General features: G+C 41.3%; 1 protein-coding gene across 2 annotated transcripts in view; it reads left to right on the forward strand.

The window, feature by feature from the left end:
* Positions 1-13,221, forward strand: part of MARCHF6 (membrane associated ring-CH-type finger 6) — a 119,359-nt gene that overhangs the window by 46,352 nt on the left and 59,786 nt on the right. For both annotated transcript variants that reach the window (XM_024206374.3, XM_026659121.2), the window contains exons 7-10: positions 3,746-3,938; positions 4,465-4,526; positions 6,360-6,392; positions 7,948-7,999. In XM_024206374.3, the coding sequence (XP_024062142.2) occupies positions 3,746-3,938; positions 4,465-4,526; positions 6,360-6,392; positions 7,948-7,999 (340 nt within the window). The remainder of the gene's footprint in view (positions 1-3,745; positions 3,939-4,464; positions 4,527-6,359; positions 6,393-7,947; positions 8,000-13,221) is intronic.

Below are 13,221 nucleotides of genomic sequence, written 5' to 3' on the forward strand. Positions count from 1 at the left end.
GTGGCTGATGTGGTTGGGTCCTCTGATGGTGTTGCTAGAGTAGATATGGGGACAGAGTAGGCAATGGGGTTTGTTACAGGGATTGGTTCCTGGGTTGGTGTTTCAGTTGTGTGGTGTGTAGTTGCTGGTGAGTATTTGCTTCAGCTTGGGGGGCTGTCTGTAAGCAAGGGCTGGCCTGCCTCCGAAGGTCTGTGAGAGTGAGGAATCGTTTTCCAGGATAGGTTGTAGATCGTTGATGATGTGCTGGAGAGGTTTTAGCTGGAGGCTGTATGTGATGGCCAGTGGTGTTCTGTTATTTTCCTTGTTGGGCCTGTCCTGTAGTAGGTGACTTCTGGGTACCCGTCTCGCTCTGTCAAAATGTTTCCTCACTTCCCCAGGTGGGTATTATAGTCTTAAGAATGCTTGATAAAGATCTTGTAGGTGTTTGTCTCTGTCTGAGGAATTGGAGCAAATGCAGTTGTATCTTTGGGCTTAGCTGTAGACAATGGATCATGTCATGTGTCCTGGATAGAAGCTGGAGGCATGTAGGTAAGTATAGCGGTCAGTAGGTTTCTTGTATAGGGTGGTGTTTATGTGACCATCACTTATTTGCACTGTAGTGTCCAGGAAGTAGATCTCTTGTGTGGACTGGTCTAGGCTGAGGTTGATGGTTGGGTGGAAATTGTTGAAATTTTGGTGGAATTCTTCAAGGGCCTCCTTCCCATAGGTCCATATGATGAAGATGTCATCAATGTAGCGTAAGTAGAGGAGGGGCGCTAGGGGATGAGAGCTGAGGAAGCGTTGTTCTAAGTCAACCATAAAAATGTTGGCATACTATGGGGCCATGTGGATACCCATAGCAGTGCCATTGACTTGAAGGTATAAGTTGTCCCCAAATCTGAAATGGTTGTGGGTGAGGACAAAGTCACAAAGCTCAGCCACCGCATGTGCCGTGGCCTCCTCAGGGATACTGTTCCTGACAGCTTGTTAGTCCACCCTCTTGTGGAATATTGGTGTAAAGAGCTTCTACATCCATGGTGGCCAGGATGGTGTTTTCAGGATGATCACCAATGCATTGTAATTTCCTCAGAAAGTTGGTGGTGTCTCGAAGATAGCTAGGAGTGCTGGTAGCGTAGGGTCTGAGGAGAGCATCCAAATAGCCAGATAATCCTGCTGTAAGAGTGCCAATGCCCGAGCTAATGGGGCGTCCAGGATTTCCAGGTTTATGGATCTTGGGTAGCAGATAGAATATTCCTGGTCGGGGTTCTAGGGGTGTGTCTGTGTAGATTTGTTCCTGTGCTATAGCAGGGAGTTTCTTGAGCAGATGGTGTAGTTTCTTTTCTCAGTGGGGTCAGAAGATAGTGGCCTATAGAATGTGGTGTTGGAGAGTTGCCTGGCAGCTTCCTGTTCGTAATCCGACCTGTTCATGATGACTACAGCACCTGCTTTGTCAACCCCTTCGATTATAATGGAAGAATTCTTTCTGAGGCTATGGATGGTGTTTCGTTCTGTACGGCTGAGGTTATGAAGCAAGTGATGCTGTTTGTTCACAATTTCAGCCTGTGCACATCTGCGGAAGCACTCTACGTAGAAGTCCACTTTGTAATTTCGACCATCAGGAGATGTCCACACAGAATTCTTCTTGTAATGTTGGTTGGAGGGTTCCTGTGGGTCAGTCGACTGTTCAGTGGTGTGTTGAAAATATTCCTTCAGTTGGAGACAGCAAAAGTAGGCTTCCAGTTCACCGCAGAACTGTACCATGTGCATGGTGGTGGTGGTGGGGCAGAAAGAGAGTCCCTGAGATAGGACAGACTCTTCTGCTGGCTAAGTATGTGGTTGGATAGATAAGCAATATTGTTGGGTGAGTTAAGGGTACCACTGTTGTAGTCCCCTGTGGCATGTAGGAATTTAGATAGTTTACTGTCCTTTTTCCTCTGTAGAGAAGTAAAGTGTGCGTTGTAAATGACTTGTCTCGTGTTTGTAAAGTCCAGCCACGTGGAAGTTTGTGTGGAAGGTTGATTTTGTATGAGTCTCCAGTTTTGAGAGCTCATTCTTGATCTTCTCCTGTTTGCTGTACAGGATGCTGATCGGGTGGTTCCTCAGTTTCTTTGAGAGTGTGTGGCACAATCTCTCACCATAGTCAGTGTAGTATGTCAATTGCAATGGATTTTTTACCTTCAGTCCATTTGGTATGATGTCCATCTGTTTGCACTTGGAAAGGAAGATGATGTCTGTCTGTATCTGTGCGAGTAGGAGCCAGTAGGAGAACATTTCAATCTCCCTGGACATTCAATAACAGATTTAAAAGTAGCCATCCTTCAGCAAAAAAAACTTCAACAAAAAAACTTCAAAGAGAAACTGCAGAGCTACAATTCATTTGCAAACTTAACACCATTAATTTGGGCTTGAATAGTGACTGGGAGTGGCTGGCTCACTACAAAAGCAATTTCCTCTCTCTTGGTATTGACACCTCCTCATCAGTTATTGGGAGTGGACCACATCCATCCTGACTGAATGGGCCTTGTCAACACTGGTTCTCCACTTGTAAGGTAACTCCCTTCTCTTCATGTGCCAGTATATTTATGCCTGTATCTGTAATTTTCACTCCATGCATCTGAAGAAGTGGGGTTTTTTACCCACGAAAGCTTATACCCAAATAAATCTGTTAGTCTTTAAGGTGCTACCAGACTCCTCGTTGTTTTTGTGGGTAGAGACTAACACGGCTACCCTTCTGATACTTAGTCCTATGTAAATTCACCAGATCACAGCTGTAATGTGTACAATATACATTCCTGAACCATTATAAAATGTAGAATCTTATGGTAATGTTTACTGTGATTATGCAGTAAATAATTTTCTAGCTATCATGGTTCTTATGACCCCCTATGTATAATATATTAATTCTTTTAAAATAGGATTTAGTGCCTGTGAAGTTGAATTTGTAACCATAATAAAGCAAGTTTGAAGTGATATGGTGAGGTCATTTTTTTAAAATGACTACCTGAAAAATATTTGTTTCTGATAGAACAAAATTTTTCACTGGTCTATGGACAACTGGGTGGTCTGTGGAACACTTACTGGTCATCTAGGGAGAGCTGGCTTGCATGTGGTGCTAGCTCTCCTTCTTTCCAGCCTTAAATTGCATTAAAGAAACTAAAAATATATTTTCCTAATAATACTTCCACTTCAACAATTGTAGTTGCCTGAGAACATCTCTTAAAGTTGTGTTCCATACTTTGGTAAAGTTTAAGTCTTCTGTGCTAGAATCCCTTTTAAACAGTATGTTCTGAATTATTTATTTTATTTTTAAATTTCAATTTTTTTCTCCATAACTATTGATGATCATAAGGGTCTGTCATCAGGAGAGAAATTGAATATTCACAGATTACTGTCAAATGCACAAACTCAAAAAAAAAAAAAAAAACCAACCAAAAACAAAAAACCTTTATCCCCAACTTTTTCATAAGTATCAATTGTAAATAGATACAAAATGTTAACACAGAAGTATGGTTCTTTAACTTAAGTGTTCTTAAATAATGTATCTTTCTTGCACACCACTAAATTGAATCTCCAGAAATCCAATAAGATAGTGATACTGTCAACATTTTAGGAGGTATGTCATTGCCAAAAGCAATGGCTTGTGTTATGATTTAAGTGGAACCAAAAAAGTTGCCTTTTAAGATGTTTGTTTTTCTGAACATTGATCAAAGCACAACAATACTTTAATTAATTTAAGTGAAATTGCACTGAAATTTTGTCCCTGCAGGCTCAGGGGGTAGGAAATGGTGGAGGTGAAAATGCTGCACTTGATCAACCTGCTAACCCACCTGCTGAGAATGCAGTTGTAGGCGAAAACCCAGAAATTCAGGAAGAACAGGGAGATGAGGAAGAGGAAGACAATGAAGATGAAGAAGATGCTGTAGTAGAAGATGCAGCAGATGCAAACAATGGAGCCCAAGGTAACAGGTGACACAGAGCAGGAGCATTTCCCTAAAATGATGATATAAAATAGTTATTGAAAAGAAGTGAAAATGGAAATTCTACTTTTGTGGCTGACTTTGTAATTAACCTATATAGGGAAACTACCAAAGCCAGTAGGCTCAGAGTTCAGCCTGCTTACCTCTTCTCATGTGTGTTGCAATGTTTATGTAGTTTATTTTTTAATGAGCACTAAAACACTTTGCAGTTAAGAAAAGCCAAAACTATAAGCAGCTCTGTGGTTTCAGGCATTCCTACAATAAGAAATTACTCTGCTTCTATTGTTAAAAGGGAAATGGCATTAAGGAAATATTTGTTTTAACTTTTGAGGAGAAATTAAACTGTAAAGAGAATAATTACTTTTAAAATGTTCTTTTGACTTGTATCCCCGTCTGATATACTGAGTGAGCTAAATGGTGTTTTTGCTAGTTTAAATCATAATACAGCTCTGACTAATGTGCTGCTTTGCGTCAGTTGATACCTTTAACAATTATAATATCTCTGTAGATGACATGAATTGGAATGCTTTGGAATGGGATCGAGCAGCAGAAGAACTTACATGGGAGAGAGTGAGTAAGCCATTCTCCTGAAGTATTCTGAGCTTTCTCAGTCACTGACTTGTATTTGAAATGACTTTAAACCTAATAGAAAATAGGTTCTGATACTTTGATTTCATGTAAAATTTGACTGTGATGGATATTAGTGACACCAAAAAGTAATTACGTTAAAAATACTGTATACCGTATTAAGGAACAATTTAAAAAAGCATTTCCTTGATTACTGTGAAGAAACATCGCTAAGAACATCTTTCAACAAGGCACTTTTCTGAGCTCTTCAATTTTGCTCCTAAATTTGCCAGTAGATGTTAAATGGTGCATAGCTTAAAAACTAATCTTTCTGTGAATGTATGTATAGATATAGTAAAAATAAGTATACACTTTTATAAAATCAAACAAGAATTATGTACAAGAATGATTTCCAATACAGGCTCATCTCATTTCGTTTTCTAGTTTATAAATTCCATAACTAAAACTTTCCCACAATCTGTAGCATGATACAATAAGGAGATAGAAAAGGTCCTCTGTTAACGATACAGAATGCTAACTGCATTGTCTTGTTTAATAGACATTTGGTGAAAAGGACTCAATATAAACTCAAATTTCTGACCCTTTCTTACCTATTGGACTTTCCTGAAAGGAGTAATTAGCTCTTTTGTTTTCTGCATAAACATTATGCTCACTTTTTTTTAGTGATATATATATTCCAGAACTATCTTGCATATTTGAAAAATATTTTAATTATTTTCAAAAACTTTTCATGAATACATACGTTGTCTTCAGCATTTTACAAAGTTTAAATGCAATAGTCTCATAAACCTCTCTTAGATCTTCTGTGGCAGTCTGTGCGTTTGGGTATAATCCCTTCTTGCCTTCCTGATGGGGACAGTACATTGAGAATTCTTGGTGGTGTCACCCTTGAATGTAAGAAGTTTGGAAGCTCATCTGAAATTTCAGCAGTAGTTTACATGATGTTTATTAAGTGAAATATCTGAGAACCATGAGACCTTGAAATATTAGCTTAAAATTTGACATACAAAGAGCACCAAACTGTGAACGATTCCATTAATCTTGAAGTGAAGGAGTCTGGACTGGCATAGAAGATCTTAGAGGAGAGGGAAAAGAAAATTCCTTTAAAAATCTTTTTCCTTGTTTTGTTTTTTCCATGTGCACTTTCTGAAACATATGTACAACTAAACGGAGAATATTTTTCCCATCTGCAAGCCCATTCCTGTTTCAAACTTGAACAGCATGAGATATGACTGGTCTAGAACTGAGAGCTGTTTCTCCATTATATTCTTGATTAAATCTCATCTGCTCTTATTCTTTCATGGGTAATACTCTGCAGCTAGAAAGCAAAATTATATTTACACAAATCTTGATATACAAGTTCTCTGACTTTAGATTTCATATGTATTTAAAATTCAGTTAAATCACTAAATAAATGCTGAGGCTGCTATAATTAGGTAAACAATTCATTTCCTGAGCTAAATTAAAATCTTCACTGTTCACATTCTTGAAACAGGACTCTCTCTGAAATAATCAGTTAAATTGTAGACTGTCTTTGGTTTACATGAACTACTATACATTTAAACAATTGTGTATTAAAATATTGCTGCCGTTGATTAGATTACAATACTGAACTAGACCGTTTTAGAGTTCCTTACTATAGGTTTAAAAACTTGTGTTGGGGAGCTGGTCTGATTGTCCAGTAGTATAAGGCATGCAGCTAACCAGGGCAGTAAAAAGTGGGTTTGAAAAAGGGTGACCTTGAAGCTGGTTGTGGGAGTATGAAGATTTTTGAATATAGAACTGTGAATGAACTCAACTTTCTTTTATTCTTAGATGCTTGGGCTTGACGGATCTCTGGTTTTTTTAGTAAGTGAAGTCTTATAGTTCAAGAATAGTTTTTGCAGTAGGCTTATTTTTAAGGAAACTAATAACTTGTTTTATGTAGACTTTAAATAAAAAGACTGTTCTGTAATGTATGAAGCAGATTTCAAATGTTGCATCGATGTGGTAGCTTTAAACAGATTTTCTTACTTTATCATAAACTTGATGTGTCATGCATTCACATAGATGATTTAATTTTTTGTGGCAATCAGATACCGCTGTGGTGGGTCCTCCATAAGGGTACAATTTTCAAAAGGGCCTAAGTAACTTTGATATTTTTTTAGTGGGATTCAGTTCTTTTTGAAAACTCCATGCTAGATATTTGGGCCTTGTATACACTTAAAGCAGCAAAAAACTTTTAGAGTTAGAATGCCAAAGCCCTCCTTGTGTAGTCACACCCCTTACCAACCCCTTACCAACACAGTTATGTTGGTAAAATTTTATGCTTAGACCCAGCTTTAGGTAATATAGGCTACGCCGGTCTTTAGTTACTTGTGCTTATCACATTTTTAATTCTGTGTTGACGTGCAGCAATTTTCTTAGCTTTTATTGTTTAAACCAATGAAAGGAAAAGCTTAAATATAACCTATTGAGTTTTAAAAAAAATCCTCATAACAGTAATGGGTTTAGCCAGTGGAGTACATCTAGTTAAAATGATTCCAGAGTTTCCTCCTATTTCTTAAGCTAAGGTTATATTTTAGTAGAGCACTCTCAAAAAAAAAAAAAAAAAAAAGTATACAAATATTTTTACACGGAACTTGCTGTTATTCATCTATTGTAAACTTAAATTTGCCCAAAAGTTTAGATTTTGTAAAAACAAGTTTTTATTTTATGATCAATAAAAACATTTCCACTCAAACATCCACATTCCAAACAACAGTTTTTAAACCAGAAGCATTCCTCTGCACTTTTTAAAATCCAGGCATTGCACCACTAAACCTGAAATTGACTACACTGGTTTTCATTGTCCTAGCTGAGAGAAATACAGGTAGTACATAAAGAACAAAAGGACAAGTACACTGAATGTTTAAAAAAAATCACTGTTAATAGAGTACTGTGTTATTAGTAAGTTAAATGAGTTTTGTTTATAATGTAAATATAGCCAACTGTGTCCCTTTAACTATAGCAATGACAAGCAAACACTTGCTATTATTAACCAAAGTAAGAAACAAGAATCCCTTTGCAAATTAAACTGGAAATAATTTTCCTCTTTTTCTGAAAATATAAATTCTTTGTACTTCTAAAGTAAGCATAAAAAGTAGTATAACTATTGCCATTTATATTTACAGACTTGGGTAGATTATCTGCAAAACACCCTTCCTAACCCTAGCCACAAAGAATTTCCATTATAGCCGCCATTTTCACTCACAACATTCACTTTCATTTTTGGGGCTGAAATTTAGAAAATTCTAAGCTTGCAACTTAGGGGAAGAATGAATAATAATGAGCTAAGAACTCAGGTGCAGTCATTTGCTTATTATGTGATTTATATGTTTTTATACCCAGCTTTTACTGAAATATGTTTTACTTTCTTCCCCAGGAACATGTCTTCTGGGTGGTGTCTTTAAACACACTGTTCATACTTGTGTTTGGTAGGTATTATTATTTGTTCTTATTTCAAAACTAGCTTTTTCTTTGTGAATGCTTGATAAAAATTGGTTTTTAGACCACTTTTATTCTCCGAGAAAAACAGTGTGTCTAATTTTTAAAAAAACTGAACCAGAATAAAAAGTGAATAATTAAATGTGAATCATAAACCTTTCTTACTAATCGTATTACACAGATCCTGCAAACACATGGATGTGAGTAGACCTCAGTGGATTACTTGCATCTTATTGTGTAATTTTAGTTCCCAAGGTGGCATGTATTGCATCCAAGACAGATATTTTTTCCTTTTTATTTTGTTACTGAAAGTAATTTTTTTGGATTTGGTTTTAAAAAGTTTGAGCTGTTGCTTAAGCTTTATTGCTATTAGTTAGAGCTGAGAACTATATATTTGTGGAATAATATTCAGGAGGGAATTCCTGGGAGTTACTTTATGAAGTTCCCCCAAAAATTGTGGGGACAGATGGGATATCATTTCCCTGCTTTCATTCTTCCCTAGATATTGCTAAATGACCCTTCAAGTGATACCTTTTGTCTCTGAGGCTCATAAAATCATTTCTGAAGAGGGTGTGTGTGTATATTTATGTATTTGTTTGTTTGCCCCCCATCCCCCCTCTGGAGTGCAGCAGACTGCACACAGTTGTCAATTATTGTTTTAAAAAAAAGTTTCCAGGAAGACTATCCTGTTACTTTCAGTAAGGCCTTTATTCAACCCCATTCAAGTTGAAGATTGTGCTATTCTATCTGTACACTTGGTGTACATGGGATAAAGCACTAACATTTCCAGTAGAGTGCCCTTAATATCTGTTTGCTTTCCAAATGATGTTGCTTTCCTCCTTGGTTATGGTTAAGATTATTTTTGTTTAAATGAAAGATCAAGTGAACAGAATCCTCAGTCTCTCACCTCTTTTCTCTTAAAGGACATCATACACCTCTGGTACATGGGGTTTATCGTAGGCTAAGGGAAGGAAAATCTGTGGGATCACTTTTTTATTAAATTATTGGCAGAACACTATTGTATTTTTGGTGGGAGATGTGTATTATGCTGGGCTTTAGGGGTAGCGTGTGAGAGGAACCAATGGATTCGCTGTCATAGGGACCCACAGGCTGAAATCACAAATGCCCCAGATGGATAGGAGGGGACCAGCAGCTATGGCACATACTGTAGCCTTGAGACTGCAGTAGTTGTCTTGGAGCAGCTCCATTAGTACTCCGTACTTGGGAGGAGAGTTTCTTCCTCCAGATAGTAGCCCTGCACCAAACCAGTACACTCAGAATTGCTGCAGTGGAGCAGGTTTGGCTAGAAGTGCACAAATGTGTGGTGTGGTGTGTTTTTTAAAAGACAATAGTAGTTATAGAAGGGCCTATCTGCCTCCCTTTTTTGGTGGAGAAAAATTAACTCTGTCAATTGATTGACTTTCATTGTATTAACCTAGCAATATAGAAAGGATATTATATCTGGACCTTTCCACTATAATCTGTAAAGAAGCCTTTGTTTTGGTATGTTGCATGCTTTTACCTCAATAAGAGGTGGGGTGCAGAAGACTCCAGTAATAGTCGTGTACAGTTGAATAATATTGTTTTGTTCTGAATCCATGCTGCTGATAAAGTTGATTTGCTCCCTTAAATATTTCAAAAACGGTTTGCCTCTTTGTTATGTTTTGGTGCAAGATATCGGGAATCACCTAATGTGAAAATATTTGTATTTTTGGGCCTTAAAAAAATTACCAGATACGCACTAGCCTCAGTTAGATAAAGAAGATGAGGATATAGGGCTCCTCCAGAGAAGATGAGTGGCAGATAGTAAAATGACCAGCCTGCATCATTAGCATGATGTTTCTCCCGAAATCTTACTCCTGGGGGGATTCCGTGTGACTGCAGAAAACACCCCTCTCCCCCACCGAATTCCTATGCTTCCCTGCTGAAAACTATAGGAAAGCAAAGGGAAGCCATGCCGGGGTGAGGGGGGACACAACAATGGGCGCAGTTTGGGGGGAGGGATTGCCCCCCCAAGCAGCGGCGAGGCATGGGGGGGGCGCACGGCATTACATGCCAATGCCCCCCCTCGTTTCTGCAAGCTCAGAGCTACCCAGCTGAAGGAGGCTGCATCTCAGCTCCACTGACTCTGCAGCTGAATGTTGCCTCCTGGGTCCTAGTGCCAGTCGTGCCCACTTCTGTGTGCTGGGAGCCTTCCTGTTTTCTGTGCAACAGTAAGTGCTGGCAGTGGGGCTGGGTAAGGAGGGTGGGGGAAAATGAGGGAAAGGGGTGGGGGGAAAGAAGGGTGGTGGAATAGGGCAGGGGGAGAGGAATGTAGGAGTGAGGGAGGGGGAGGAGGCATGGAGCAGTGTGGAAGGGGGATGAGATGGGGAAGAAAAGAGGATAGGGAGAAGTGGAAGCTTGGCATGCAGCGTCTCATTGGCAGCAGTTGTGGTTCCCCCATTAAGCAGCCCCATCGAACCCTCACCCTATCAAGCTCTACCCCCCAACACTTGGACCCCTCTAATGAGCCCCCCACACTCAGACCCCCACCCCACTGATCCCCAAGCAGCTGCACCTGGACCCCCACCCCATCAAGCCCCACTCCCCCAGCACCCAGACCCCACCCTGCTGAGCCCCATCTCCTCACAGCCAGACTCCCCCCACACACACTGAGCCCCAACCATCTTCACCTGGATCCCCTGCAGCATCCCATTGCCCCTGCACCCGGAACTCTCCAACAAGCCCCTGTGCATCCAGATCTCCCACTGAGCTACCCACACCCAGATTGCCCCACACAGGAAATCTCTCACCACAAACCTGGATCTCCCCACACTAAGCCCCTCCACACTTAGATCCTGCTGGGCTGAGCCAGCCCACCCTCAACTGGCGCAAAGGGACAGGGCCCTGAGGTGTTTCTGGGGCAGGCCCAGCCCTTGCACTGTATCTGGGTCAGGTGCAGCCTCATTGCCGAGTCCTTGTACCCGGGTGGGGGGCTTCAGGGTGATCTCCTACCTCAATGCAGCCAGTGGCCTGTGCTCCCCACTGCCATGCTGGAACCACTTTTACATATTGACAAAATTTGCAGAATTGTAAAATACTGTGCACAGAATTTTAATTTTTTTGGCACAGAATTCCCTCCGGAGTAAACTCTGCTTGGGATCTTGAGGAGTCCATCTTTCATATCAGCCTCTGACTAGCAAATTTTGGATAAACTTGAAGGTGCACCCCATCTAGCTGCCCAAAGGGTGAAGGAGTTTGGTGTGTCCTCCTCTTGAGAGGTGCTTGCTATTGTAAAGAGTGGAAGGTCTCCAGTAATGTGCTCTGTTCTCAGAGCCTCCTTGATATTGTGAGGAGACCATGAGAAGATGTCTCCACTTTTCCCTGAAGCCACCCTTTTTTGGGGTGGTCCTCCCCATCAATAAATCCCATAACTGCTTCTGCTATTGCTCAATACTTTCCCAAGTAGCAGTATGAAATTGTCCCGATTTGTTGTCAGTTTCATTATGTTATGCTTATAAAAAGCACACGGGAGCTTTTCAGGGGAAAAGGCAATATGCCGTGTTTATTGAAAATATACCGTATATACTCGTTCATAAGCCGAATTTTTTTAGTAAAAAAGGAAAGCATCAGAGAAGGGGGTTGGCTTATGAACAAGTATAGAGAGGGAGAGGTGGGACACAGCACCTCCCCCCCAACAGAGGGGGCAAGGAAAGGCAGCAGAGCCAGAAGGGAAGAGTCTCTCCGCTTCTGGCCACGCTGCTCTGCTGCTCTCCCTTCAGCCTCCGGGAAGCAGCTGCAGCTCCGGGGCTGGCAGGCTGTGGCCGCGCCGCCCGGCCCCGCCCCCCAGAGCAGGCTGTGGCCATGCTGCCCGGCCCTGCCCCCCAGAGCAAGCTGTGGCCGCGCCCCCCGACCCTCAGAGCAGGCTGCGGCGCCCGGCCCGCTGGCGCACGCTGCAGCTGCTCCACCCAGCCTGTTGGAGCAGCTCCGGCCAGGCCAGAGACATCCTCCCCTGGCCCGCCCCAGCTAAGGTGGGAAGGGATGGGATGTGGAGAGTGTGCGGGTCCCGGGCTAGGGGTGGGGTCATGTGGGGCGTGGTCACAGGGGTTACTCCCCTGACCCCCAGTTTCTCCCTCCCCCCAAAATTTCCCCACCAGTTGCTGTTCCGGCCCGTCAGAGTAAGCTGCTGGCAGGCCAGGACACTTTGTTTACTGAAGTTTACCTCCATGCCTGTGGACGCTCGAGGTAAACAAACAATCTCGGCCCGCCAGCAGCTTATCCCGATGGCCCGTGAGCCAAAGTTTGACGACCCCTGAATTATAGGGTTGGCTTATGAATGGGTCATAAAAAATTTCCATTTTTATTTCTCCATCTTGGGGGGGCCGGCTTATAAACGAACCAGCTTATGATCGAGTATATACGGTAACAATTTAGCACACACACACACACACACACACACGTCTTATAGTTACCAGTCTGTTGTAGCTCGAGTCAATCTAATGGCCAGTTAGATTGAGCACGAGTGAGGGGCTGGGTTCTGTCGGTCGCAATCCGATGCTTTGCAGGACCGAACCCAGAGTTCTATGGCAAAACACCCCAGCTTTATACTTGTAAATTCCCACTTTCGTCTATGGATTTTGCAATGTCATTCTGTAATCATTAGTCCTTAAGTGGTGTTAATCTTGGGGTTTTCCACTGTTATCTCTTATTCGTTGTCTCGCCTTCCGGGGTGTTTGCCTCACCTCTGAGGTTGTCAATGCTTCTAACTCGTTTAGTATCAGATACAGTGGATGTTTTCTGATCGTTTCCTGCTATCTCTCCGAGTCTCTCACTTCTTTTTGACCATCTGGACATCTGTGATGGCTTTCACACTCATTCTTAACCATGCACACATCCTTTACTCACACCAAACAATTTTACAGAGAATTTCAGACAGAATTACTTTTTAGAAAGGGTTATATGGTTACTAAAGGGATTACAAAGGAACCTTACAAACTTCGTTTGCAATGCAAATAAGAAACAAGACCTTATAGCAAATACTGTAATGAAAACTTATCCTAAAACAAAAGGTGACCATAATCAGCCATAAGGATTGTTCTGGTCTGTTCCTGCCTTAACATCAGTTCAGACACAGGCAGCCTGTCTGATGCGTTTCTGCCAATGGCTCCTTAGGCCATTCCTTTCTGTTATTCAAAAAGGGTGGCAGGCAGGATATGGTTAAATCATACATCAA

The sequence above is a fragment of the Terrapene carolina genome, unplaced genomic scaffold (assembly GCF_002925995.2).
Source record: "Terrapene carolina triunguis isolate 2854851 unplaced genomic scaffold, T_m_triunguis-2.0 Scaffold580, whole genome shotgun sequence".
Taxonomy (NCBI): domain Eukaryota; kingdom Metazoa; phylum Chordata; order Testudines; family Emydidae; genus Terrapene; species Terrapene triunguis.